Source organism: Carassius carassius, chromosome 43 (assembly GCF_963082965.1).
Source record: "Carassius carassius chromosome 43, fCarCar2.1, whole genome shotgun sequence".
Lineage (NCBI taxonomy): Eukaryota > Metazoa > Chordata > Actinopteri > Cypriniformes > Cyprinidae > Carassius > Carassius carassius.
In genome coordinates this window covers 14,196,035-14,222,162 of record NC_081797.1, presented here as the reverse complement: position 1 = coordinate 14,222,162, position 26,128 = coordinate 14,196,035, and the positions used below count along the sequence as shown (strand labels likewise).

At 38.7% G+C, this 26,128-nt stretch overlaps 2 protein-coding genes across 3 annotated transcripts in view; one reads left to right on the top strand and one right to left on the bottom strand.

Annotated features, from left to right (window-relative positions):
• Positions 1–8,597: 8,597 nt before the first annotated feature.
• LOC132124998 (uncharacterized) lies at positions 8,598–16,568 on the bottom strand. Its single transcript, XM_059536195.1, has 16 exons — positions 16,265–16,568; positions 15,820–15,948; positions 15,525–15,647; positions 15,201–15,353; positions 14,931–15,110; positions 14,676–14,853; positions 12,499–12,615; positions 12,158–12,343; positions 11,931–12,068; positions 11,484–11,615; positions 10,979–11,377; positions 10,634–10,849; positions 10,406–10,549; positions 9,625–9,927; positions 9,397–9,537; positions 8,598–8,716 (listed from the first exon to the last, which is right to left on the bottom strand). Exons 1-16 carry the CDS (start codon positions 16,463–16,465, stop codon positions 8,628–8,630), a joined length of 2,829 nt encoding a protein of 942 aa, XP_059392178.1. The 5' UTR covers positions 16,466–16,568; the 3' UTR covers positions 8,598–8,627.
• A 4,019-nt stretch (positions 16,569–20,587) lies between these two features.
• wasla (WASP like actin nucleation promoting factor a) overlaps positions 20,588–26,128 on the top strand; it is a 25,965-nt gene continuing 20,424 nt past the window's right edge. Inside the window, exon 1 of one of the 2 annotated variants that reach the window (XM_059535622.1) lies at positions 20,588–21,032. In XM_059535622.1, coding sequence (XP_059391605.1) covers positions 20,928–21,032 — 105 coding nt within the window. In that variant the 5' untranslated portion in view covers positions 20,588–20,927. The remainder of the gene's footprint in view (positions 21,033–26,128) is intronic. The other variant, XM_059535621.1, reaches the window with a different exon arrangement.

The window sequence follows — 26,128 nt, the reverse complement described above, 5'->3', positions numbered from 1 at the left end:
ATCCCGGCCACGGCCGATGGTGCTATAAATGTAGTGACGATGCCCACACAGGGCTCGCGCCCATAAAAGCGACTCAGGTCGATCGCGCGCACTACATAGTAAACGTGCCCACTCCTCAGTGCCCACAAACACTATGTCACATACGGCGTGTGGTTTCTGTAAAACGAAACCCGTGCACGTTCGTTCTGCCCAGGCAGACAGTGAGTCGAAAGCAGTAAATGTGCGCGCTTACAGCCCACAATTACTCACAGACAGCACGAGTCCCACGGGGCCCGCTCAGCCCTCCCTCACTCGGTTAAGCACCGTGGCGGGGTCGAGGACGGGCGAGCTCAAATGTCGCAGGCATAACGCCCATGTTACAGCACATCGAAGCGCTGCCGTTGCCCAGCCAACAGAGCGCGCTTCGCATTCAACCCTTAGCCATTCATGCAGACGCATGGTCAGCGCTTCCAGGGGTTTCGGATTGGGTGCTAGACATTATAAAGAGAGGCTACTCGCTACAGTTTTTTCAACGCCCTCCGCGCTTTTTAGCGCGCGTGGAAACTACGGTCAAAAGAAGTAGCACACCTACTTCGAGCCGAAATATCAAAACTGTTGAGCAAAGGGGCTGTGGAGCTTGTATCTCAAGCTCAAAGCGAAGGGGGGCTGTACAGCAGATACTTTCTAGTGCCCAAGAAAGACGGGGGTTTCAGACCCATACTGGATCTAAGACAGCTGAACAAGGCATTGGTGAAACGCAATTTCAAAATGCTTACAACCAGGAAACTCCTCGCGCATATTCGCAGAGGAGACTGGTTCATGTCGATAGATCTGAAAGATGCGTATTTTCAAATACAGATAGCGTCACGTCACAGGCGATATTTGAGATTCGCCTTCGAGGGCCAGACATACCAGTATACAGTCCTGCCGTTCGGCTTGTCCATGGCTTCTCGTACGTTTACGAGGTGCATGGACGCAGCGCTTGCTCCTCTCAGACTCCGAGGCATGCGAGTGCTGAATTATTTGGACGACTGGCTGATTCTGGCTCAATCACGATCAGAGCTCGTGGAACACAGGGCCATTTTACTCGATCACCTCGAGAAACTTGGTCTCAGTGTCAACTGGACGAAGAGTTCGCTTAACCCCAGTCAGACGATACTGTTTTTGGGTATAGCTCTGGACTCATGCTCCATGATGGCGCAGCTGTCGCCATAGCGCGCGCTGGGCATTCAGCGCGCAGCGAGCTCTCTCCACTGCGGCGCGACCTTCTCGCTCAGAGAATTTCAGAAGATGCTAGGTCTCATGGCCTCAGCATCACCAGTTCTTCAGTTGGGCCTGCTCCGCATGCGCCCCTTGCAGTTCTGGCTGAAAGCGCGAGTACCGCGCAGAGCGTGGATATCCGGTCAGTTGCGTCTCAAGGTTAATCAGAGCTGTGTCACAGCCTTGAAACCCTGGACAGCGAACAACTGGTACCAATCAGGTGTAAGCCTGGGGACTTCCTCGAAAGTGAAAGTGGTGTCGACGGACGCCTCCACTTCGGGATGGGGAGCGCTGCTTCGGGATGGGGAGCGCTGCTCGAGGTCTGTGGTGTCCTACATATATCGCCAGGGCGGTCTCAGGTCTCGAAAACTGTACAGGTTGGCGGAACGCCTCCTGGTTTGGGCTCAGCACAACTTGTGCTCGCTGAGAGCAGTTCATGTGCCCACGAAAACGCGCACTGCCCCGCGTTCTTTTCCAAGAACGAAAGCGCGCTGTCAAAAAGGTGGCCGTGCTGCCCGCTCTATGCTTTTCCCCCCGTCTCCCTCCTTCCGCAGGTGATAGAACGGGTGAGGGAAACAAGATGCTCAGTACTGCTTGTAGTGATTTCCAGATTTGATGCAGTTAGCAGACACTGCCCCGTGGCCAGTGCCGTTGAGGAGGGACCTCCTCTCGCAGGCCAGGGGCTCGATTTGGCACCCTCAACCGGAATCCCTCCATGTGTGGGCGCTCAACGGTTACCCGCTGATCTCTCAGTGGGAGTGCTAAATACTATCACTCAGGCTAGAGCGCCGTCGACTCGACGGCTATATGCCTCGAAGTTGTCAGTATTCTCCAGCTGGTGCACAGCTCGGGGACGTTCACCCCTTAGTTGTGAGGTGACGGAGGTTCTCTCCTTCCTACAGGAGCTGTTGGATAAGGGCAGAGCCCCCTCCACGCTCAAAGTTTACGTGGCGGCTATCGCAGCGTTTTCCGAGACAACGATTGGTCAGTCAATAGGAAGGAACGATTTGGTCATCCGCTTCCTTAGAGGAGCTAGGAGGCTGAATCCTCCCAGACCTTCGTCAGTCCCTGTATGGGACCTCTCGACAGTTTTGGAGGCCATGAAAGGTTCCCCTTTCGAGCCTATCCAAACGATTAGCCTCAAACATCTGTCATTCAAGACAGTGTTCTTGTTGGCTCTCGCTTCAGTGAAGCGTGTGGGTGACCTGCACGCGCTCTCGGTGAGCCCGACGTGCTTGGAGTTTGGGCCTAATGACTCCAGGGTCATACTCAAGCCTAGGCACGGTTATGTGCCGAAGTCCCTCAACACACCATTTCGGGCTCAGGTTATTTCCCTGTCTGCCCTGTCGGTGTCAGAAGAGGATGGAGACTCAAGTCTTCTTTGCCCCGTTAGGGTTTTAAGAGCTTATGTGTCTCGCTCTGCTGTCTTCAGACAGACTGAGCAGCTGTTTGTCTCGTTCAGTGGACGTTCCAAGGGAATGGCTGTTTCGAAACAGAGCCTATCCAGATGGATAGTTCAGATGGATAGCGTTAGCTTATGCTTCCAGGGGCCTTCAGTGCCCACTGGGTGTCAGAGCACATTCCACAAGAGGCGTCGCCTCATCGTGGGCGTGGTCTAGTGGGATTTCCTTACAGGATATATGTATGGCAGCAGGATGGGCCTCGCCGTCTACATTTATCAGGTTCTATAACCTAGAGGTTCCCGCTCTGCAAGCAAAGCTGTTGTCGGTATAGTTGATCAGTGTCCTGATTGGAACTCTGAGATCGCAAGCGCGATGCGCTGCCGACTGTTATATGGGCAGTAGTGCGTAAGACCCACATTCCCACATTGGTCAGGCCTTGCCTTGAATATGTGATGTCATATTGCCGCGTCTACGGACGCTGCTAGATATGGGATGGAGGGTTTCCCCCTCCGGTTCTAGGACTCTCTGTGAGTCCCTCTGGTGATTGTGCACTGTAAATCCTGGGCGTCGCTTCCAGGTTTATTGGTGTGTGATCTCTGCACGCACGGCGTTTTACATTGGGTTCCCTAAGCGTCTTAGCTAAGACGCAGTACGAGAGAACTCTCGTAAGAGAACGTACTCGGTTACTAATGTAACCTCGGTTCTCTCTAGAAGAGGGAACGAGTACTGCATTCTCTGCCGTGCGTACGATTCACTCTGGTTCGCTTCGGCGATGAAATAAATCATGTGAGTCAGCCTTTTCGAGCTCCCTTTATAGGGCTAGGCCACACCCGTTTCGGCGGGAAGTGGCATGGAGGGCGCGAAGTGCCCTCATTGGTCTGATGTTGCATCAGCCTGCGCTCGATAGGCTTATGCAGTTGCCGCGGAGCAGCCAATGAGCGAGCGAGCCGTCTCGCCTATGGCTGTGTGCTGCTGCAAATGCGCTTAACAATAATTCAAAATTAAGGATAATTTTTTGCTTCAGTGTATCGTGAAAAGAGACTTTTCCCGTAGCGTCTTAGCTAAGACGCAGTACTCGTTCCCTCTTCTAGAGAGAACCGAGGTTGCATTAGTAACCGAGTACGTTTTTTTTTATTTTGGACCCTTTCTGTAGTGCATTTGTATCTTTGTGCTGCAAATATGTTCCCATGAGTCATGTCTGAATGACCTGCAGAGTCACATAGATATTTACAGTGATTTATGTGCTTTGTCTGGAAAAAGTACGTCAGTGAGAGTTTATGTGCTGTCGCTCTACAGTTGGACAGTTCCCATGAAGCAGGTTGTCCTCACAATGAATACACTGGTGTTGCTGAGGGAAGCAGCTATTGAAAGCTTCTCGATTTCGTCCGCCATGAACATGTCTCTAGTCCAGTCCTAATAAGGAGGAACCTGCTCTACACATATGCACTTTACCACCAAAAAGCTCTTTTCACTTGCTTTGAAAATTGTATTAATACTGGTCTGTTTCCATGAGTTTTAATGGTTATTTAGCGCACAAATAATAAGTATCAGCTTTAATTTCTGCTTTGTGGCTTTGAATCCTATATTTTATTCACTGAGTTTTGAAAACTTCACTGAAAACTTGATAAAGACCGATTCTTGTCTTTGATATGGATAAGCACTTCACACTAACCTCTGGAGTCTGTTTTCAAAGATGAGATTTCCTCAGCAGCTGCTGGTTCCAGCACTGCTCAGAACATCCAGTGTAATTATCTTGTCTTTGTATTGAATATCCAGCGTTTTGTTTTGTTGTGCTATAATTGTTCAGAGATATCACACTTATCAGGGTTTGCTTTGTGGTTGTTGAGTGCCATTGGTTTTGGTGCACTCTTGCTTTGTTAATTGATTTGGTTCCTCCTCGTCAAGCTCCCAGATTAACTGCAATTAGTTATCACCAACATTCCAAAGCAGTCTGTGGTGCTCCAGGACTACAATAATTCTGAGTGATTTGTGGCATGATTGTAATGAAATGGTTTGGCTTTTGGTGTTTTGGGACTTGATGTTGGTTTATAAGGCTTGATTATATGGTTCAATGATGTATAAGAGTGTCAATTTGAAAGAAAGTGGAAAAAATCTAGTTTGAAACGTCAAGTTGTTTAAAAATGTAGTCTTTGTATAAAGACTATCTTGTATTTAAAAAAACATTTAAATTTAATGACTGATAAAAATAAATATCATGAATTGTTAATTCATAGACATAAAAGGTTTTGGGGAAGTGCACAACAGCACCACACAAAATGTTACAATCTGAATTAACCTTGTCTTGGAATAAAGAAAAAAGACAACAAAAAGAAATTCTAAGAGTTTTCTTGACCCTGCGGTTTTATGCATGTGTATGCATGTTGATAACCTATTGTAGTTAACTAATACTAAAACCATTTAACAAATATTTTAGCTAGTTGCCAGGTTTCTCATTTTCAGTTAGTTTAATTTAATGTTTACAAATAACTCAAACTGAAATAATAATAAAAAGAAACTATAAAGACATTTAATGAAAAACTAATAAAATGACAAAAATACTCAAACTTTCAAATTAAAATAGAAATGGAAAGTATAAAAAATAAAATAATAAATAATAATAAAAAATACTGAAAATATCAAATTTTCTCAGTGATACTACAAGAACACTGGCACATTGGCAGACAAATGATTTTCAAATGTTAATAAGCAGCAAATCACTTTTGTTTGTTTGTTTAATAAATATATTTATATATAACATTATGACAAATAACCTTATTCTTAATAAGAAACCATTGTTTCATTCTTTTAATGAGGCTTTTTCTGTAATATATCAGAACAGTTGTACCACCTGACTTTTCTGACATCATGCCTCCCCCAAAAATTATGTAAAAAAATTTAATATTTTTTTACATGATCATCATACATTTGTAAAAATAAGGGTTCTTAAAGTCATGCCTTTCACAGTGATGCTAGAAAATAACTTTTTTTTTCATTCCTCAGAGAGGCTTTTAAAGAAAAGTTCTTAAATATAATTTTTTCTTAGTCTGAAGAACTAAGGAGGAGGCCAGCTCTATGGAGAGTCCTAATTGTTTCACACTTCTTCCATTAAGGGTAACATAGGCTGCATGCTTCTGTGACCCTTCAATTAAGCAGAATTTTTTTCTGAACCCTTCCACAGATATGTGATTTGACGCAAACCTGTTTCTGAGCTCTTCAGGCAGTTATTTTGACCCTAGGGCTTGGTTTTTGCTCTGATATGCATTATTATCTGTTAGACCTTTTATTAAGACATGTTTGCCTTTCCAAATCATGCACATTCAAGGGAATTTGCCACAGGTTAACTTCACTCGAAGTGTAATAACATCTACAAGCAAAATGAATACTCCTGAGCTAAATTTCAACTGTCCCAGATAAGGGTATGAATACTTATGCAATGGTATCATTTAAGTTTTATATTTTAAATAAATGTGCAAAGATGTTAAAAACCTGTTTTTTGCTTTACCATTATATGGTGTATGGAGTGCAGATTGATGTGGAAAAAAGTGATTTAAAGCAGTTTAAAATAAAGCAGCAACATAACAAAACATGAAAAAAATGAATACTTATATATACTTTATATATATAACATCCAGACCCCCCCCCCCCTCCTAAAAAAAGAGCCTCATATCATTCGTCTAGTCTATAGGCGTATATAAAAGCATAATGTACTGAGAATATGCTGAGCACAGCACCGAGAAAAACACTTGATATTCGTTCTTGTATTTAAACAGTTGTGAAAACACAGTCGTCCTTCTTACAGTAATGCTATCTGATTGTTGTTATGGAGAGTAAATCCACTGCAGTAGACAGTTTCTGTAATGTCAGGTAAATTAACGTTTCAGACACAAACGTTTAGACTACATGACAGGTTGAGAGCCAGTATCTCTGGCACTTACACAGGACCACCTGCCACTTTCTTCCTTGAACACTTTAAAACACATACCTATTTCATTTCAAATACAATGTTACTTTTTTCTTTGAATGGACTTGATTTGGCATTTCTGAATGTTCAGTGTTGCATTCCTGTCTGTATTTATGTGACTTTGTTACCCACACTGGAGGAAGTCCCCCTTTTCTGCTTGCAAAACATGAAAATTGCATACTTCAACAGTATTTGGACACCACAGACGGATCAAGGACTATGATTAGGTTGCATATTCTTATGTAACAGTAGCAGGGGAGAGCTGCGCTCAGTCAGCAAAGCACAAATACCGTTTGAGGAGGTGTACGGTTACCATAGTATATCCGTAGTCTTACTGTGCATTTAAGAGCTGTGCAGGGAATATATACGTTTGGCCTAGACAGTATCCTCCAGGTTTGGTTCCAATCATGAGCTTGGCCTTCCTCCCGAAGTCTTCGGCCCACCCTGATAGTTTGGAGGTCTGTTTCACAGCTTTATGTCTTGGAAGGGGCAAAAATTGTGATGGCAGAACATCAGAGATTAATAAAAATAACATGTTTCAGTACATTACTTGATAGAAAACAGGAGATTTAAAGGGATAGACCACAAAAAAAGCCCTTTCATCATATATTTGATTTCTTTTGTAGAACACAAAATGAGATATTTAGTAGAATGTGCAAGATGCTCAACTGACCCTTTGCAAGGAATTTGATTGACAGGCAATCTGACCAATCATAACATCAAATGCGCCATTTTGTCCGACAAACAAACCAGGCAAGAGAGAGTAGATTAATGCCCATGCACTTGAACTTGAAAAACACGTGTGTATTGACGTGTTTCCGCTGCTGAGATGTTCATTCATGTTTATTTCATGCAATAAGAGTAAGAGATGATTGATTCACATGCCATTTGAACAACACGTTAAATGATATTTATTGTTTGAATTTCAAAAAAAAAAAAAAAGACAACATTTGAAAGCTGAGATTTTGTTTCATACCAAAAGTAACTTGCTCTGTCTTTACTGTCGAGGTGTTATCAGTGTCCTCTATACCTGATCATATAAAATAAAATTAACAATCATATACAGTAAACACTGATTCAGAGTATAAAAACTAATTGCATATAATAATTCTAAAATAGCACTGGAAATACACAGGCCTAGAAATGTGATATTCAGTATTTGGTTTATATTTATAATTATTTTGGGAGTGAAGAACATCCAGAAAGAACATCCTGACCCTGACCCAGAGTAGCTTTAACATCCTGCTGGAATAAAACCTTCACTCTCCATCATTACAACATCATTCAGACTGTAGCACTACTTTGACATCTTGTGGTCAGTTCATTAAACAACACTTTATTTTGTGTCAAAAAAGCAAGTTTAGGGGTTTCATTACACTTAAAACTGTCTGGGCCGGTGTATTAGTGCAAAACTGGCCATAATTCAACACCCTGTTCATGTCACTACTGGGTTTCTGCTATTTATTGTGTATTATTACCTTACCATTTAAAAGAAAATGTGGACATGAAATACTGATTTGAATAATAGTTTTTTATTTGCACAGATTTATGCCTCAGTTATACAGTGTAGTACCAGACAACAGACATTATTTAGAAATACACATGAATATTACAAACGCACCGATTAAAAACAAGTATTCCAAAGAGCAACTGTAATACATAAAAATCAATAATGCTTTTTATGTCCTCACTATAGCGGTTTGTAAACATTTGTAAACAGGTTTCAAATTGCACAATCAACCATTCAAGGGCAATATTGATCTAAACGTATAATAATTATACAACTGTTAATAAATGTGGCTCATCTCACAACAAAGCCCTGGAACTGAATCGCAATTCAGTTAGAAGGAATTTCAATATCAGTGCCTTTTGGAAAATGAACGAAGCTTCAGGTATTTTATTGAGACAAAACACAAAACAAAACAACAACACCTTAAAACAGATACAAGTGCATGCCAGATTTGACCATCTCGAGTCGACGAGTCAAGTTAAAGCAGACCAATTTTTCTCAGCTAAAATAAATTTCAACTGTTTTTGTCGTCCAGAAACCTAAATCTGAGCTTGAGCTCCTGAAGCAGCTTCGACTTTGCAGCTTCCCAGCTGTCTTCCCAGCCTAGAAATCAAACAACCAACTGTAATATTTAATATTACACACAAATATTTCCACCTTGACAGAAGAGCCGTTTACTCTGATTATTATAAATTGTTTTTGAATTATACTGCCATTATAAAAGTCTGGTGTCAGTAATCTTTTTTTTTTTATTATTCAACAAGGATGCATTAAATTAATCAAATGTAACAAAGATATTTACAGTTTCCTGTTACAAAAGATTTTAATTAGAAAAAAATTTTTTTAAAAAGCTTTTCTTTTGAAAATTCTATTCATCAAAGAATCCTAAAAATGCATCAAATCAAAAACGGTCCATAATCCTGACAGTTTTGAGTGAAGAATCATGTGACAATGAAGCCTGGAGTAATGATGCTGGAAATTCAGCTTTACATTACAGGAATACATTAGATTTGAAAATATATTCAATGTTTTAATTTACATTTCAATAATATTCCACAAAACAGAAATAAGCAGATCTACTCTATTTAATCATAAACTGCATTTGATCAAATACATGCAGCCATGGTGAGTTATGATTTATCTTTTGCAAGACTTGCAGAAACATTCCAAAATCTCACTGACCCCAAACCTTTGAACAGTACAGTGCATTATTCATGTATTAATAAATAACATTAAACCTTAATTGCACATTTATGATATTGTGAGTGTGTGTGTGAGCTCACCTGGACTGCAGCAGGTTAACGGAGCAGAGAAAGTAGCCTTTGCTCCAAGCGCCTCTTCAGTGTCCTCAAACTCTGGCTGTGGCAGATTCTGCTTTTTGAACCACTCGTCTACAGAGTTTCTCAAAGATACACTGTCAGCTTCTGTAAGAGGTTCAGAATCACTAAATGCTCGTTTTCTAATAATGGACATTAAGGAAGACGAACTGGTTGGTGTTCAGTGGCTCTGACCTGTCTTTACCCCCAGCAGACCCAGTATGCGTCCACTGAGATGTTTTTTAGCCGCTCTCTTGTTGCTTTGACATGTGCACTTCAGCGTATAGTCACAGAAAGACAGCTGGACAGAAGCCCGTGTCTCAGACTTCAGGTCAATGACGGGTTCTCTCTGACCGGCCCTGTTTAGCATGAAGCTCAGCTGATTCTGAACATCTTCAGGACTATCAGCTCCAGGGAGTGAAGGATAACCAAAGAGAGGTGACAGTAGATGTAAGGCTTTCTGGAGAGCACTTAACTTGGCTTCATCCTCTGAAGATCCTAAAAAAAGACTGTATTATATTTGAACACAATGGCATTTCTACATGTTTTTTGTTACACTTCTGTTCCCAGTTAAAGAATACATTGCTTTGAGAAGCATTGTGAAATGAAAACAAATGAATATGATTGACTGCGTCAAGGTTCATGTTTTAAAAGATCCCCCGAAAAACCAAAGCATAATTATATTTATGAAATATGAGCAAAAGAAATCCTTTTTTTCCGTCCTTTAAACACTAAAAGTAAATTGCTATTAAATGTTTTTAATGCAATGCATTGAATTTAAATTTAATGCATCCTTGCTGAATAAAAGTATCAAAATCCCTTTCAAAAAAATCAAATCAAATAATTATATTGACCCCAAACTTCTGAATGGTAGATTTTTCAGTTTCTTTACATATTTAATTGTCACGGACCTCAAAGTTACACTTTATGCTGTGGAGTATAAACTTTTTTTTTTTCTTCAGACGCTCATACTAACCTTGTCCATCAAACTTCCCAGCATAAGTTATGTTCTTTAGTGAACAGTGAAATGGCTTTTCAGATTCTTCAATTTCTTCCTGAGGAAGAGGAAGAGACCTACTAGTAAAGTGCTGCTTCACTAGTGCAATGCACATCTTTTCATCTGGAATTAGAGGTCGAGAAAAAAGCATTAGTTCAGGAAAATACATCGATTGGTATATTTCTATATAAATGCACAAATATATACCTGAGCTAGGATCCAAAATTTCCATCGCACGGCCGAATAACAAATAGGCTTTTCGAGTGGCTTCTCTCTTCGAATCGTAACCTTGCTGTTTGTTTACACAAATATAGTTTTCCAGGTTGACGGTCGCAGTACATTTGAAATTCGGATCATATTTTATGTTCTCCACGTTCACTTGTGGTGGCTTGAGATTATATACACTAAACAGCTCATTGATTTCTGTAAAATACACAAATAGATGAGACCAGAGTTGCAACAAGTACCTTGAAGTGTCACTTTATTTTTTAGCGCTCCCTACTGGTGTTTTCTGAAATAGCACATCCTCTTTCTTCCTACATGCTCCATTACCTGGACCATCAATCCTGGGCTTTTTCCTCGGTAAGGCTGGAGAGCTGGAGTCTGGAGGGTCCGGCTGCACAGGAACAGGAACAAGGACTGAATTTTGGCCTGATGTGGAGATGCTTTTAGACTCTGAATGATGTTTCTCTTCGGCCTCACTGATAGATACTGTAGACGTTATCAGGTCCGAGCTGATGTCGATGGACATGGGCTCTCCACTGACCTCTGGTTTATCATCTGTGTCGTAAACCGGATTTTTTAGACGCAGTGTCTCTATTCGCTCCTTCAGAACCCCTTTGAAGTTCTTCTCGGCCTCTGATATTGGAGGACAGTTGAGGATCCCGGACAGATGCTGCAGAGCAACTTTAGCTGCCTGTTGCTCCGCCGGTTTCCTCTTGGTAGAGCCATCTAAGAAACGCAAACTAAATGTCAGCAGACAATAGCTTGGAGATCCTCACAACACTTTTCTGAAAGGAAGATCAATTATGTTTAATGAATGACTTGATGCAGTTACCTTTGTCACAAAAAGTAAAAGGTCCGACAAGTTTGAGCTTGCAGATGGTTGTGCTGTCATCAAAACCTTCTACTGGTTTTGGGAAGCCATTAGTGTTGAAATATTCCATCATCACTGACTTGTATGTCTGACCTGTTGAGGCAAGAATGAAAAACAGGTTTATTGAGCTATTCAGTAAAATCAAATAATATATAACATTTAATTAAAACATGTTATTTGAGTCCTGATGTGTTGAAAGTGGCAATAAACTAATTTCAGAAGCATTTTAGAGGGCATTCTTGCCCATTAAATGGTTAAAACTGCACAAACCTGAAATGGATTTATTACACGCAAACATGTTTGTATGTATTTTACAGTAATTCAATATAATACGTAAATTGTAAATAACTAAGCATTATTTTAAGGCTTAAAATTGCTTAATTGCTTAACTTATTATTTATACTTTACCTTTTATTGGAGGGCTAATGCAAAAACTTTCCCATAAAACCTTATAAGCTGCTTCAATCGCTTCTTCCTTTGTAGAGCATCTATCAGACTCGACTTCTCGACTGAGATCCACAGTCACTCTACCAAAGAAAGTGATTCCTGAAATGTCAAAATATAAAATGTACTGTATCATACACTTATCTCAGTGCACTTTAATTCAACAGTACAAATTATTAGTCATATTTTACCTGAGGAAGATGAAGAGGAGGCCTCAGAGTGCATGACTGAGCTTGACGGTTCATCTGTGCTTTCTTGCTGTGATTTCAGCTGCTGGAGGGCAATGAATGCGACCTCCTGATGGGCGGCCTTTTTTTCGTTAAACACCCTTTCGCCAATGAAACGTTGTCCATTTACTGTCACTTTACCTCTGTAACCTTAGAGAAGGATGTGAACTTTATATGTTTGAATCAAACCGGAACGCGGGAATGTTATCCACTTTTCCTGTATGTCTAAACAAATACACGTTCTATTTGTTTCAAAAGGACTTTCATGCAATGTATATTAATTGGACGGAAGATGAATTTGTTACCTTGGGCTTTTTGATCCTCTGTAAAAACAGGAAATTTGTCCTCTGGCCATTTCTTTGCCTGACAATATTCATAAAGATGGTTTTTGTATCTAAGCGGGTTGCCGGGAAACACTGGATCTGTTGATAAAGAAACACTGGTATGAGACAATCTGAATATAGTTGCACTCGTGTGAACTCAAAATGACTCAAGGGGAGTTAAACTTGTGTAGTTTAGCTTATTAATTTGTGCTCTGTATTAAAAGCACGACAAAAGGCTACTTAAAGGGTTACTCTACCCCAAAATTAAAATTTTGTCATTAATCACTTTACCTCCATGTCGTTCTAAACCCGTAAAAACTTTGTTCATTTTCGGAACACAATTTAAGATATCTTGGATGAAAACCGTGAGTCTTGTGACTGTACCATAGACTGCCAAGTAAGTTACACTGTCAAAGTCCAGAAAAGTATCAAAAGCATAGTCAGAATCAGAATAGTCCATCTGCCATCAGTGGATCAATCATAACGTTATGAAGCCACGAGAATACTTTTTGTACGCGAATAAAACTAAAATAACAACTTTATTCAACATTTCCTTTGTCGACAGTCTCCTCTGTGTCTCTCCACATCACTCAAACTGCCTACGCTCTTCTGTGTCAGGCGCGCCACAAGGATGCGCTGTTTTCTTTCAAATTCGTTATTTTTTGTTTTATTTGCGTACAAAAAGTATTCTCGTCACTTCATAACGTTACGGTTGAACCACTGATGACAGATGGGACTATTCTAACGATACTTTTGATACTTTTCTGGACTTTGACAATTTGTGTAGTTTACTTGGCAGCCTGTGGGACAGTCACAAGCCTCCTGGTTTGCACCCAAAATATCTTAAATTGTGTATCGAAGACGAGCAAAGCTTTTACAGGTTTGGAACGACATGGAGGTAAGTGTGCGTCCGGCCGCCCGGCTAACAATGCTGCAGATTAGATTATTATTCCTATATCGTTACTGAACATCAGCTACTCACCAGGAACATGAACAATCTCAGACACCTTGGACCACGTATCATTTTTATTTTATTTTTTACATCCCTGTACGCAAACAGGGACACATCATAGATTATTGCAAGCCCACCACAGCAATAATCAACCTGTCCCCCATTGGTCTTGGGAACTAATTTGGTCGGAGCTGCGTTCTCTGGAATCCTCTCAAGCGGTGGACTTCTACATTCCAATTAGTTGCCGCCGAACCACATCATAGCTCATTACCATAAAGTTGCCCTGATTTTAACTCTCCTCGATGCTCTCAACGGCCAAGTCCTGCCTCCCCACTGCTCGACGTCAGCTCACATTAAAAATGAATGACTTCAGGCCACTTTGACGCTCTCGGCGATGGCGGTGTGAACACAGTAAGTGAATGACAAAATTTTCATTTTGGGGTGGAGTATCCCTTTAAGTGTAGTGAAAGACTATAATTTTCACTTTATAATTTTATAAAATTAAAAGCTTTACTGTAAAGCTTATTTTTAAATGATCATGTTTTAATTGTCATACCATAAAGAAGTCCACTTAGTTTGAGGTGCTGATATTTTAAATACGTTAGAACTTTATAACATTGCAACTTCATTATAGCAAATGTGAAATTAAAAATGTATTTAAATATATGGCATACGAGTTAAATACTATTTTAATTGATTAGGTTAACTTAAATACATTTTCATTTACAGGCGCTGGTCATATAATTAGAATATCATCAAAAAGTTGATTTATTTCACTAATTCCATTCAAAAAGTGAGACTTGCATATTATATCCATTCATTACACACAGACTGATATATTTCAAATGGTTATTTCTTTTAATTTTGATGTTTACAATTGACAACTATCAATTATAACAAAAATCTGCTTTTTGATGATATTCTAATTATATGACCAGCACCTGTAATTGAAAAAGACAATTAAGTGTCTGATTCCATGATAGTACATTCAGTTCACACTTAAGTATATTCTTTTAAAGTATATTTATACTAAGTACTATTTTTAAGGAATTGACCTCCTCTTAATTTAATCATAATTTCATGTTTTTCAGTTTGTAATTTTCAAGGGATTCCATGTGTGATTCTTTTGACCCACAGAACATGTTAGAAGCTAAATCTAAATATTGCTAACCTAACATAAATACTAAAGGTAGTATTCTTTTCTCACCGTGTGTCACTTTCTCCAGTGTGTCCACTCTTCCTGTCAGCTGGCTGATCTGCTCCTCGTGTTGATCTACTTTTTCCTGCATCTCTTTAAGTTTGTTGACTTCAGGACCCAGGTTCTCCAGGAGATCTTTGTTTTGGTCCAGGAAGTCCAGGAGACTCTTCATGTCCTGAGGTTTCTCCTTAACATTAAGTCATGTTTTAGAACAGACATGATGCAGTTCACACAGTTCAGTGTTGAGTGTTCTACTGTACTTACATTGGCATTTTCATCTCGGTTCCCCTCGAGGCGTGAGATAAAGTCTTCAATCCTATCTTTCATGGCCGTCTGCTCACGGTCCAGAACATTCTGTCGGTCTTTCACGGTCTGGAGATCTTCCTGTTGGCCATCAACCTCACACGGGGCTTGATTGAAATTCTTGTCCAAGATGTTGTAAAACTACAGAGGAATTCGAAAAACATATACATAACACATTTCTACCGAAGAGCAACATTATCCTAATAATAAAAGGAATCATTTTCCATCCACCCGTGTTATCTCCTTTTCCAAGTCTATCATTTCCGGGACATGAGGTTCAAGCTCCTTGGCCAGCTGCAGGAGTGTTTTGTGATGCTTTTTCATATCCTCATTGCTCACTTTGAAGTCAGGTGAATGCATTACATTGTTCCGTACAGTTATTACCTGAATTGTAGAATAAAAATGAGTGTAAACCGTGTTATCGAGCACAACATGAGAGTGGTCACATGCCAGAACTCGAAACTTTAGAGACACATGTAAAAGCTCTGAATGATGTAATGTACCAAAATTTATTTTGCAGGGAAATTTAGGTAATTTCCTCCTCAGTATACTTACGTCTCTCACACGCTGTCCTGGGATGTTCTTGAAATGTTTGCAGAAGTTCATTAAGTTTAGGATGGCAGAAATATCAAACTGGTCAAACTTGCGATGTTTCGTCTGCCCACGTGGCATATGTGCCTGTCAGAAGAAATATGAGAGACATGCCGTCAACAGTGTTGAAGAATGTAATGCACATAGATTTTTGTTCACTGAAACCAAACATCTAAATATAACTCTCCCCATACGCAACAGGGCGGTTTAACAGACAGACAGCAGCACTCTATGCTTTTTAAAGATAAAAGCAACTTACTTTGGCAACTTCCCACTTATCTGTGGGCCATAGATGAGGCTGACAGTTGTCCCAGTACATCCGATTATCATTCCCATTATGATTGGCAGAGATTTCTTTTTTCCAGTATTCACACAACCTGCAGAGATGCTTCAGAAAGAAGAACAAAACCACAGTTTGAGAGACTCTCCCAGAAACTTTAATTGACATTCTTTTGCACTTTTTGGTTTATTGCCATATTTACATTTGTGTTGATACACATTTATATTTAATATGGCAATGACATTACTATTATTCAAAATTTGAAGTGTTAAGGTTAGATAGATTACACTGTATTTTCTAAATTGTCTAAATGTCTTCGTTTTTTTTTTTTTTTTTTTTTTGGTATAGCATACTTTTTTGGCATCGTACAATAAATAAAGAAGTCTATTTATATCGTTTGATTGACGTTACATTCACATTTTACCTTATGTGCACGGTCGCACTTTCGCGCACAGGTCTGTCTATTGAGCTGAGGTTTGTTTCGAAGAGAGTTGTGATAGGTTTCGGTTTCCTTTTCGATGAAGCCCTGAATGCGGCTCCTCAGGATGTAAAGACTCTCCGTTGTTTTCAGCCAGTTTTTGTAGTTTTCGTCACTAAAGCGACTGTAAGACTGTGTGCTGCTCATGATAGCTGATTAAAATCGCAGGGGTCGATCAGTCTTTCGTTACAGCAGAGCTGCGCTGTCATGTGCCTCTATTGTCCTCAGCAGGTCAGCTGACTCCTGGGGTTGCCAGATACTCGAAAATCAACATCGTGCACTATTAAGGAGAGGGGAATTATAACGAATTTGTTGATATTCTAATGGTAAGGGTAACCGCAGTAAAATATGTTAGTATTATAGATATGTAAACATTTTTTCCCCCGTTATTTATGTTTCCAGCGTTAGAATTAGTAGGCTACGTCCCAGACCCAGAACTGATCTAAAATTATATAAAAAATATTTAAGATTAATATTCATTATTACGTTTGTAACCCTAATTATTATCTAAAGAGAGTTACTATTCATTAATTCATTAATTCATTCTAAAGTTAGTGTAGGCCTACTTGTTTACAGTTGTGTCAGTGAAAAGACAGTAAATTAAATATAAGACGTGATATTTAGATAAACAATGAAAAGTCAAGGTAAATGTCACTTGCAAAGGAACACGTGAATAGGCTTGTATGCAACACTTATCATTGAGGTTATATATAATTTAAGAAAGGAGCGAGAGTTCATAAAGAAACATTAAAGAGCTGTTAGTTAATAGCGCCATCTAGTGGAGATCTGAATGACACGTACACGTACATGTTCACGTACACAGAAATACACGGTGTGTGTGTGTGTGTGTGTGTGTGTGTGTGTGTGTGTGTGTGTGTGTGTGTGTGTGTGTGTGTGTGTGTGTGTGTGTGTGTGTGTGTGTGTGTATCGAAGGGTGAGAACCAGAAGGGCGTAGGGGACATGCTGGGTCAAATGGATATATATATATTTATATTTATATATATATATATATATATATATATATATACACACACACACACACACACACACACACACACACACACACAAACACACACACATACATACACATATAGGGACAATTTAAAATTTTGTGCTTAATGCACTTTACTTGTAAGAAAGTAGTGCTGAAGTCTAACTAAAGATATACTTAAGTATATTTGATTGTGCTAAGGTGAACATATTTCAAGCATACTTCAGGTACACTTGTTATTTAAATACTAATATTATTCAAAGATCATACAATCCTCATCAACAGTGACATTTAAACACAGTTTAGGATTAATTTTGAGAAATGTGCACAAGTAGTAGTCCAAATAAATTTCACATATAATTTGTATATCACTATGTCTTGAGAAACATGTCTGTAAATATGTTAATATATTTGAATTATACTTAGTATGGAAATAAATGTATTTTAAATATATTACTTTTTTTACTATGGGTGTTATCATACAGGCACTTAGTAGCTGTTAAGCCACAAGAGAGAGAATGCAGAGGAGGGACAGACAGACAGAGACAAAGGAGATGACTGGGGAGAGGACACAAGAAAATGTTGACAAAAATTATAAACATTAATTGGAGTACTACTTGTGCACAATGCACATTTCTATTGATGAGGATTGTATGACCTTTGAATAATATCAATCAATGTAAGATATTTAAAGTGCACCTAAATTACACTTATAGTTTCACTTTAGCACAATCAAATATACTTCAGTATATCTTTAATTAGACTTTAGCTCTACTTTCTTACAATTAAAGTGCATTAAGTACAAAATTAGTTGTTTCAATTTAGTAGACTTTAAGTATAACAGTTAAGTGATATGTGAATGTAAATGTATTTGTAGTTTAGCATGAAATAAATGTATTTCAGATACATTTTTGTATATTTATTTTTTACTAGGGAAGGCATCTGTAAAGGCTTTTCAGATTAAGTGGCTGAGATCACAATTTCAGTTAAATTTACCATATTCGATTAACTAATGTGATGTAAGGGTTTTTTATGTGATATTTCATTTTATCACACTTTAGCACAATAATTCTTTTAAACTCATTAATGTAACATTTTGATCACATTGTCAGCAGATGTGCCCATGTTTTTATACACAAATTGATTAAAACATTGGTGCCAAAAAGTAAAAATAGTGTTCAATAAGTATCCTGTCATCCACCTGATTTTTATCATAGAAGATTGAAATCAGTATACAAAATCAGATGAAACTATGGAAATTGTTTTTGCCCTCCTGTAAAGTTGCTGAAATGTCACTTACGCCTTTCTATATATATCAGACAGTTCAATTATTTTGTATATCTAAGATGCTGTAATGTTCAAAGATAGTGTTCTCTTGGTTTGCATGTGTCTTGGATTGCTAAAATTCTCCTCTTGTCTCGGTATGTGTTGAACATGCAGTAGCAGAGTTTAACGGGAGGCCAGGTGTCCCCTGGCAGGGCTCCGCTTTTAAACACGATCCTCCATCTGTCTCTTTCTTGCCTCTCCTATCTTCATTTGTTCATCAGTACAAGGTGAACTTTACAAGGTGAACACTGTCCCTGATGCTTTTACATAAGACTGGACAATTATTAATCAGGCATTCTAAATAAAAGTATAGCTGTGAAAAGCTTATTTAATAACAATAATCTTAATTGTCTGATGGTAATACAATTGAGGTTTACATTTCTGGGCTCCAAATGTTTTTGGCTCTATGGGTTGAAGTGTTAGCTCTTTATCTTGCCTGCTTAGTAATTACACTAGGTTATTGTGAAGTGAAGTTTTTTTTCTCTGTAATAACAGTGTAGAATGTGCTGAATCTCTATGGAAAACTGAGGTCATCATTATCTCATGAGAAAAGACTGTCTAAACATGCAGCAGCCACACAGATATGCCAATTGTGTGATCACTGTTATCCTCCGAATAGAATATAACTGGTGGTTTTGATAAGTGGCAAAAATGTTAAAATTACTGTTTATAGTGTGGACTGAGGAAAGCCAGACTTTCACCTCATAAAAGATCTCAGGTTGGCACAACTTCCAGGAGCTGGTGATGTGGTTTATTTATTTATACAAATGTTCAAGAATTCAAAAGAATTTAACATCCTATACTAGCACAGATAAATACTAGTATAGATTCCATACTTGTTAAATTATTCAATATATTATAGATCAAAATTGCATGCTCACCAAATGTAATGGCTTTGACAATTATTTTTGGATAAAATTTGTAAAATAATGTATTTTTGCACACACACACACACACACACACACACACACACACACACTTATGCATGATAGATGTCTGTGTGTGTAGTATATAAAAGCATATAAAATATATCAGTATATCAAATAGCCCTATATATTATAATCAGTATTGATATGATGAGATTATAGTGTGTGCATAAAATCTGCAGAATATAAAAAGTTTTTTTATATATTATATAGTCTAAAAAACATTGTTTTAATATTCTTATATTTTGATAAATTCTTAATTTGTTATTTCATATTCTTACGTTTATATATATATATATATATATATATATATATATATATATACACACACACACACACACACACACACACACACACACATATATATATATATATATATATATATATATATATATATATATATAATCGTTTATTTTTCTTAATAATTAATTTTAATGTAAGATCAATATTGCTTAAAATGCAACTTTTTAAAAACCAATAAATAACATACATAAATAAAATTACAACATTATAAGTGGTATCCTTCCACTGAAAAATATAGTCCCTTATTTAAGACTGCTATGTAACAAAACGAATGATCCGCTATAGGATCTGACTGCGCATATAATGAACACGTGTTTCTCGTCATACCTAATACTATATTATGGATTTTAGACTGTATATTTACCATTCAGAAGCCTGAATAGAAATTATCCGCTTTATCAAACAACAACATAGTTATCCTTTCTTTAAAACCGAGCATTAGATCCGTCAAATACTGTAATCATTGACGGCGCTGTGCTCCACCCCCTGCCTCAGAGGCCCCGCCCATCCCGTGCGCATCCCGTTCGCATTCTGCAGAGGCACGGGAAAACAGGGATAGACCATCCCGAGAAACAAGGGGGGGAGGAGGTAGTTATTACGTACCACTGTTTTAATTAATATTCACCCACGTTTAGATATTAAAACTCAATGTATGTCATTTTAGTTTAAGGTTTTTGTAACTAAACAATAACAAATGGCCTAACCAAAAAAGCAACACCTGGCACCGACTGAATTCCGTTCCACCCTTTCCCAAACTGTTCCTTGAATTCTACCGTCCTACTGCCATGTTGGATTGAAGGAGCGTTATTGCTTTAAGAGTTCGGAATGAAAGTTTATATTATGCGGTCTGTCAAAAGTGAACCAATTAAAGAATAAATAAGCCTCAGGAGTAAACGAGTCGCATCTGCATCGCGCGCGCATTGAGGACAACACTACATCGGCTTTACTTGCATGCGGAGCTCCTTACGGGATGAACGGAGCGCAGTCCATGTTGATCTGTGATTGCACATAAAATCATCTAATACGAGACAAACGCTCAAGTTCATCTGCCTTGTCCGTCAACATGAGCGGCCACCCGCCCCAGAGGAGGGTGGCAAATGTGGGCTCTATCCTCCTGACCCCGCAGGAGAACGAGGGTCTGTTCAACTACCTGGGCAGGAAATGCATCGTAAGTTGTGTTTACTCTCACGGCCGATCTGTAGTCCTCTAACCACACGTTCACATGCAAACCATATTGCTTTTCAAATATTCAGTGATGTGACGCAGACGAGCGGCGGTAGCTTCTGGCAAGGACAGTTGTGTTTTAACGCGTGTGTGATGTCCATCAACATCCTCCTCACTGTCAAGGGAATGAGACTCTGTGATTGAAATCACATGATGTAGTAGCCTAACTGTTATGAGGTATCTGTATGACTTTGAGTTGGGAATTATATATTCCTTTTGATTTCAGAGTAAATTGCAATAGGCCTTCTGCTTAAGTGAATGCTGGTTCGACAAAACCTAGTGAGCTGCCTACGAAGACAGCATCATAAGTGCAGTCTGAGTCAGCTAATTGATACACGTGCTGATGATGCCCAGATATGCTGTCTATGTAGGCAGCTCACTAGCTACTGTCTCCGATGACCCTCAAACTCCACCAGATGTGTCAGTGAACTATCTATCTATCTATTGCTATGTCTATTTGCATGTCTTTCTATCAGTTATTCTGTCTGTGAATCTGTCTACCTCTATCTATTTCTATATCTGTGTCTTATCGACAAATATTTCAATCTGCTATTATTATTGTATGTAACTGGATTTAGTTAGTTCAAATTACAGCACGACCTTTGTTTCTGAGTTCAGTGTCAAGTAGCTAGTTCTCAATTTCTGCTCAAAGTGTTAATAAGTTTAATTATATTTAATAACCTGCAGCAATTTCTGGAAAACGTCAAATTTGCAGTAAAAGGAAACTTTGTTAGTTGTCCGTGCTAAATGAAAGCTCTATTCTACAGACCTGATATATTATGAAGATATTTGGTCTTTATGCTATTTATTTGTAATTATCTTGTCCGTCCTACTTGAGGACCCATAGTTATAGTATTTGGACGCTTGCAAATGTTTGAGGCTTCAACATTTAACAAAATAAAACCAAATGATATATTTATGAAGTTATTTAATAAAGTTATGCAGTACTTTGGGATCACAACATTTTACAGAGAGAAGTTTCAAGGCTGATAAAACTGTGCAAACATTAATGAATTTAAAAGGATAGTTCACCCAAAAATTAAAATCACCCCTTGATTTACTCATCCTCAAGCCTTCCTTCCTACTTGTATATGATTTTCTTCTTTCAGACGAGTACTTTCAGAGTTAGCTATATTAAAAATCTCTTGGCTCCTCAAAAGCTTTATAGTGGTAATAAATGGTGGTTGAAATTTTGAAGCCCAAAAAAAGTGCGGCCATCCATTATTAAAAAGTGCTCCACGTGGCTCCTGGGGTTAATAAAGGCCTTCTGAAGTGATTGATGAGTGATCTAGTGTTTCAATTATATATTTTGCATGAAATCAGATTCACAAATATGGCGTTCTTTCCCATCAGACCTACTTAAGTTGCTCGTCCACGTCTAGGTGGAAGTGGGATGAACGCGAGCGGTGTCAGTCCAGGAACGGCAGCCAAGAGCCTGGCCATAAAGTGGGCTTTCACAGGGAAAGACTAAATATGAGATACTTTGTTTGGGGCCAAGATCCAGCAGTCATGGCTTCATTCATCACTGTGTCCTGAACCGGCACCGAAAAACAGGGTAGAGGGTGGACGGAATCCAAATGGCACAATAGTGAGAGAGATGGAGAGAAGGGAAAAGATAGGGGTTGGGGGTGGGTTGTGCGTGATCAGCAGTCTTTGAGGACAGGAAGTGAACTGATCTGCCTCCTTTCCATGGAGATTTGAGCTTTAATGAATAGAGCTGCTGAGCCAGTGCTGATCCAGAATAGGGCTGTCAACGAATATTCTAAATTCGAATATGTATTCGAATAATTAAAAAAAAAACGAATTTCGAAGGTGAAAATTAATATTCGAATAAAAAAAAAAATATGGAAAAAAAGGGCCGCGGTAGTAGAAGCGTGGTTGTCTGCTTTGCGAGTGGGCGCGCTAGCGCGCCTAAAGGGGGTCAGGGACAGGTCACAGCCTCACAGGAGTCGCACTGTGTCTGGCACAGCATCACTGCTGAAAGTTGACGCGTCTTCATGGAAGATGCCAGCAAGTGCAGAGCCCAACTCGACCGCAGCAGAGAAAATGAGGTAAAATTGTTGAGCCACGAGATAAAGTTGTATGCAAGCTATTTAAGATACAGTTAGCATACCATTCGACCACTAGCAACATGTCACATCTCAAAAATGTGCACCCAAATGAGCATGGCATAATGTGTGGAACTCCAGCTAAACAGTCACGTCTTGACACTTAACGTTACTTTGCATCGCTCGCCGCAAGCACTTTGTCTGCAACACGACAAGAGGCCATAACGGATAAAATAATTTCGTTCATTTGTAAGGACATGAGACCGATCAGTATCGCGGATGGGGCAGGCTTCGGGGAGTTCTGTCAAGCAATGCATCCGAGGTTTGATTATTTATCGTTTCATGTCAAGGAAAAGTTCCATGTTTACCACAGCACAGCTCGCTCGGAGCATTCAATGTCAGTTCTATATGCTGTAAAACTTCAATTAATATTAATATAATATTTGTTTCAATCACTGAATGAAGCCTGCTATATTTGGGACAACAGTCGCGACCTTAAATTGCTTGCACAAAAATGTGTTTGTTCATTTAAACCATTATGCGCAGAGAACGTGAGGGTGAGAGAGCGTGAGGTCTGCAGTCTTGGCCATTAGTTGATTTCCTTGTTTTTGTGTAGGTAATACGTTGTCAAATATTTAAACTTAAATAGACTATCTATACAAGTAGTTATGTCTCTTTGTATTATTTTTGCCTGTTATTGACGTAATGCGCGTCATTGACAACATGCGCTACCAGATGTTCGAATAGTTCGAATATTCGTGTATTTTTTAGAGGGAATATTCGAACGTCAATTTATGAGCAATTTTGACAGCCCTAATCCAGAATCAGGTTTCCAAGCAAACCAAACCAAAGACATGATCCATGTGAAATGTACGTCTTTAATTCGTACTTATGTTCTTGTTGAAGACTTTTGCAGACAGGAATGCTGTAAAAACCTGGCGAATATCCATCAGATGTTGCGTTCAGTGTTTGTTGAGTGTGATTAAACCCAGCTAATCGATCAAAAGTATAGATTAACATGTCAGTGTGAGAATGTTTGGCTGCTTTGAATGCAATGAGTGCATATTGTTTATATCATACGGAAACTCGACTCTTTCTTGAATTTCTGAACTCTGAATACAGTAGTTGAAGGTTCAGCGATGTCCTTGAATCACTCAGCCCACCAAGACAGAACGAGTGCTCGTACTCAAATGCTGAATGTGCAGTCTAGAGCACGAGGAAGCAGTTTTTCATCAGAAGAAATGAAGGGAAGCCTTGTTTCATTGATGCTGCTGTTACTGACGTGGCAGGATCGCAATGAGAGGAGTGGTTAACCAGAATTCTCTTTTTCTGCCTTCCTCTGAATGAAAGTAATTGTGCATTTTAGGTTTATTCATTCAAATATTTGCACATGCTGTTGTTAGATGTCGATGTTTTTTGGATTGGTTTTCAGATTAATGAATTTATAGTATAAATGATTGATTACCAAGAGTCTTTAAAGTTCACAACAATGCATTCAGTGCTTGAATGGACTTCACTGATGGATGTCTTATTTCTTTAGATGAGCAGGGTATTTTAATTGGATTATTAAAAGTCAAAGTTTATAAAATGTTTGATATATTTAGACTTTCTATAATTTGTTAATCATTGAAGTATTTTTTTTTTTTATCCGATAACTTTGGATAATCAATTAAAATGTTTAATCGTTAGATCATTTAATTGCTATTAAGAGCCTAATTTCTTCAGTTGATTAATTTGATTCGTTAGCATGCCTTGGAGAAACATTTATTCAATTGTTTAATCCAGTTACTTTTATTATGTTTCATTGTAAAAGTAAGTTTTCAAAATGAAAAATTCCAAGTTGATCAAATGTTTGATCAATTTGAATATATAATCTCTAAATTTATGAAGTATTTCTTTTAATCGGATTATTTTTTGTCAAATATGTCTCTGAACCATCGGGTTAAGTTGAAGTAATTACAATTTCTACAGTACGTATTTTCCGGACTATAAGTCGCACTTTTTTCTTCATAGTTTGGCTGGTCCTGCGACTTATAGTCAGGTGCGACTTATCAAAATTAATTTGACATAAGCCAAGAGAAATGAACTAAGAGAAATGAACCAAGAGCCCTCTTGCGGCTCTAGACGGTAATGTTTTCTCTTGGTTCTTGGTTCTAAATAAATGCTTATAGTCCAGTGCGACTTATGTTTTTTTCCTCATCATGACATATTTTGACATATATTTCCTCATCATGACTGATGCGACTTATACTCAGGTGCGAATTATAGTCCGAAAAATACGGTAAATTTTTCTTAATTATTTTAACAATTAAATAATCTGCTCGTTTCAGTTGATCATTGGTTAATCTGTTTTTTTGTTTTTCTGTTAATCAGTTAATTAGAGATTCTGATTACTGTTTAATTTGTAGATTTATTTCTCCAATGATTCAGTGTGGTTGCAGTCCTGCAGACAGGTGGTTTCTTAAGTTCTTGCTCAGTGAAAACTCTATAGGTCTGTATTGATCAGAGACTTCATTAAAATATTTTCTGTTCAATGGCTTGTGGTAGTGTTGAATGCTAAAGTGTGCAGTAAACCACAGGACAGGGTTTCCTTGGTCTCCTGTAATTGCTCAGCATTAGCTTGTATGTGTGTGAATGTGTTACTTGTCCATGGAAAATATTTCATCTTCTGTGAGATCTTGGCTGTCCTCCCTATGACAGTATTGCCAAGACACTGGCCTATTTTTCCTTTTGGTAACCCGTGTCCTGAAAAAGTGTTCGAAATGCTGCTTTCAGTCATGTGCATGGAACGCAGACACTCTTCGAGTAAGAGCCCCTATAGAGAAAGAATAAAAAGCCCCATCAAGTGTGTCTCCAAATACTTGGCTGCAGTTTATATTACAGTAGTATTTGATATCTGCAGTGGACGGTGTGTGCAGCAAGCAACATCATGCAGTATTCATACACTGATTTCTGTGCATTTTTTGGATATGTTTACAGTTTCTGCATGAAA

Coding starts and splice junctions, on each gene's coding strand:
- LOC132124998 (XM_059536195.1), bottom strand. CDS start 16,465: ATGAGCAGCACACAGTCTTACAGTCGCTTTAGTGACGAAAACTACAAA. Junction 15,354..15,524: donor CAGGACAGCGTGTGAGAGAC/GTAAGTATACTG, acceptor TCTACAATTCAG/GTAATAACTGTACGGAACAA. Junction 9,538..9,624: donor TCTGCTGGGGGTAAAGACAG/GTCAGAGCCACT, acceptor AACCTCTTACAG/AAGCTGACAGTGTATCTTTG.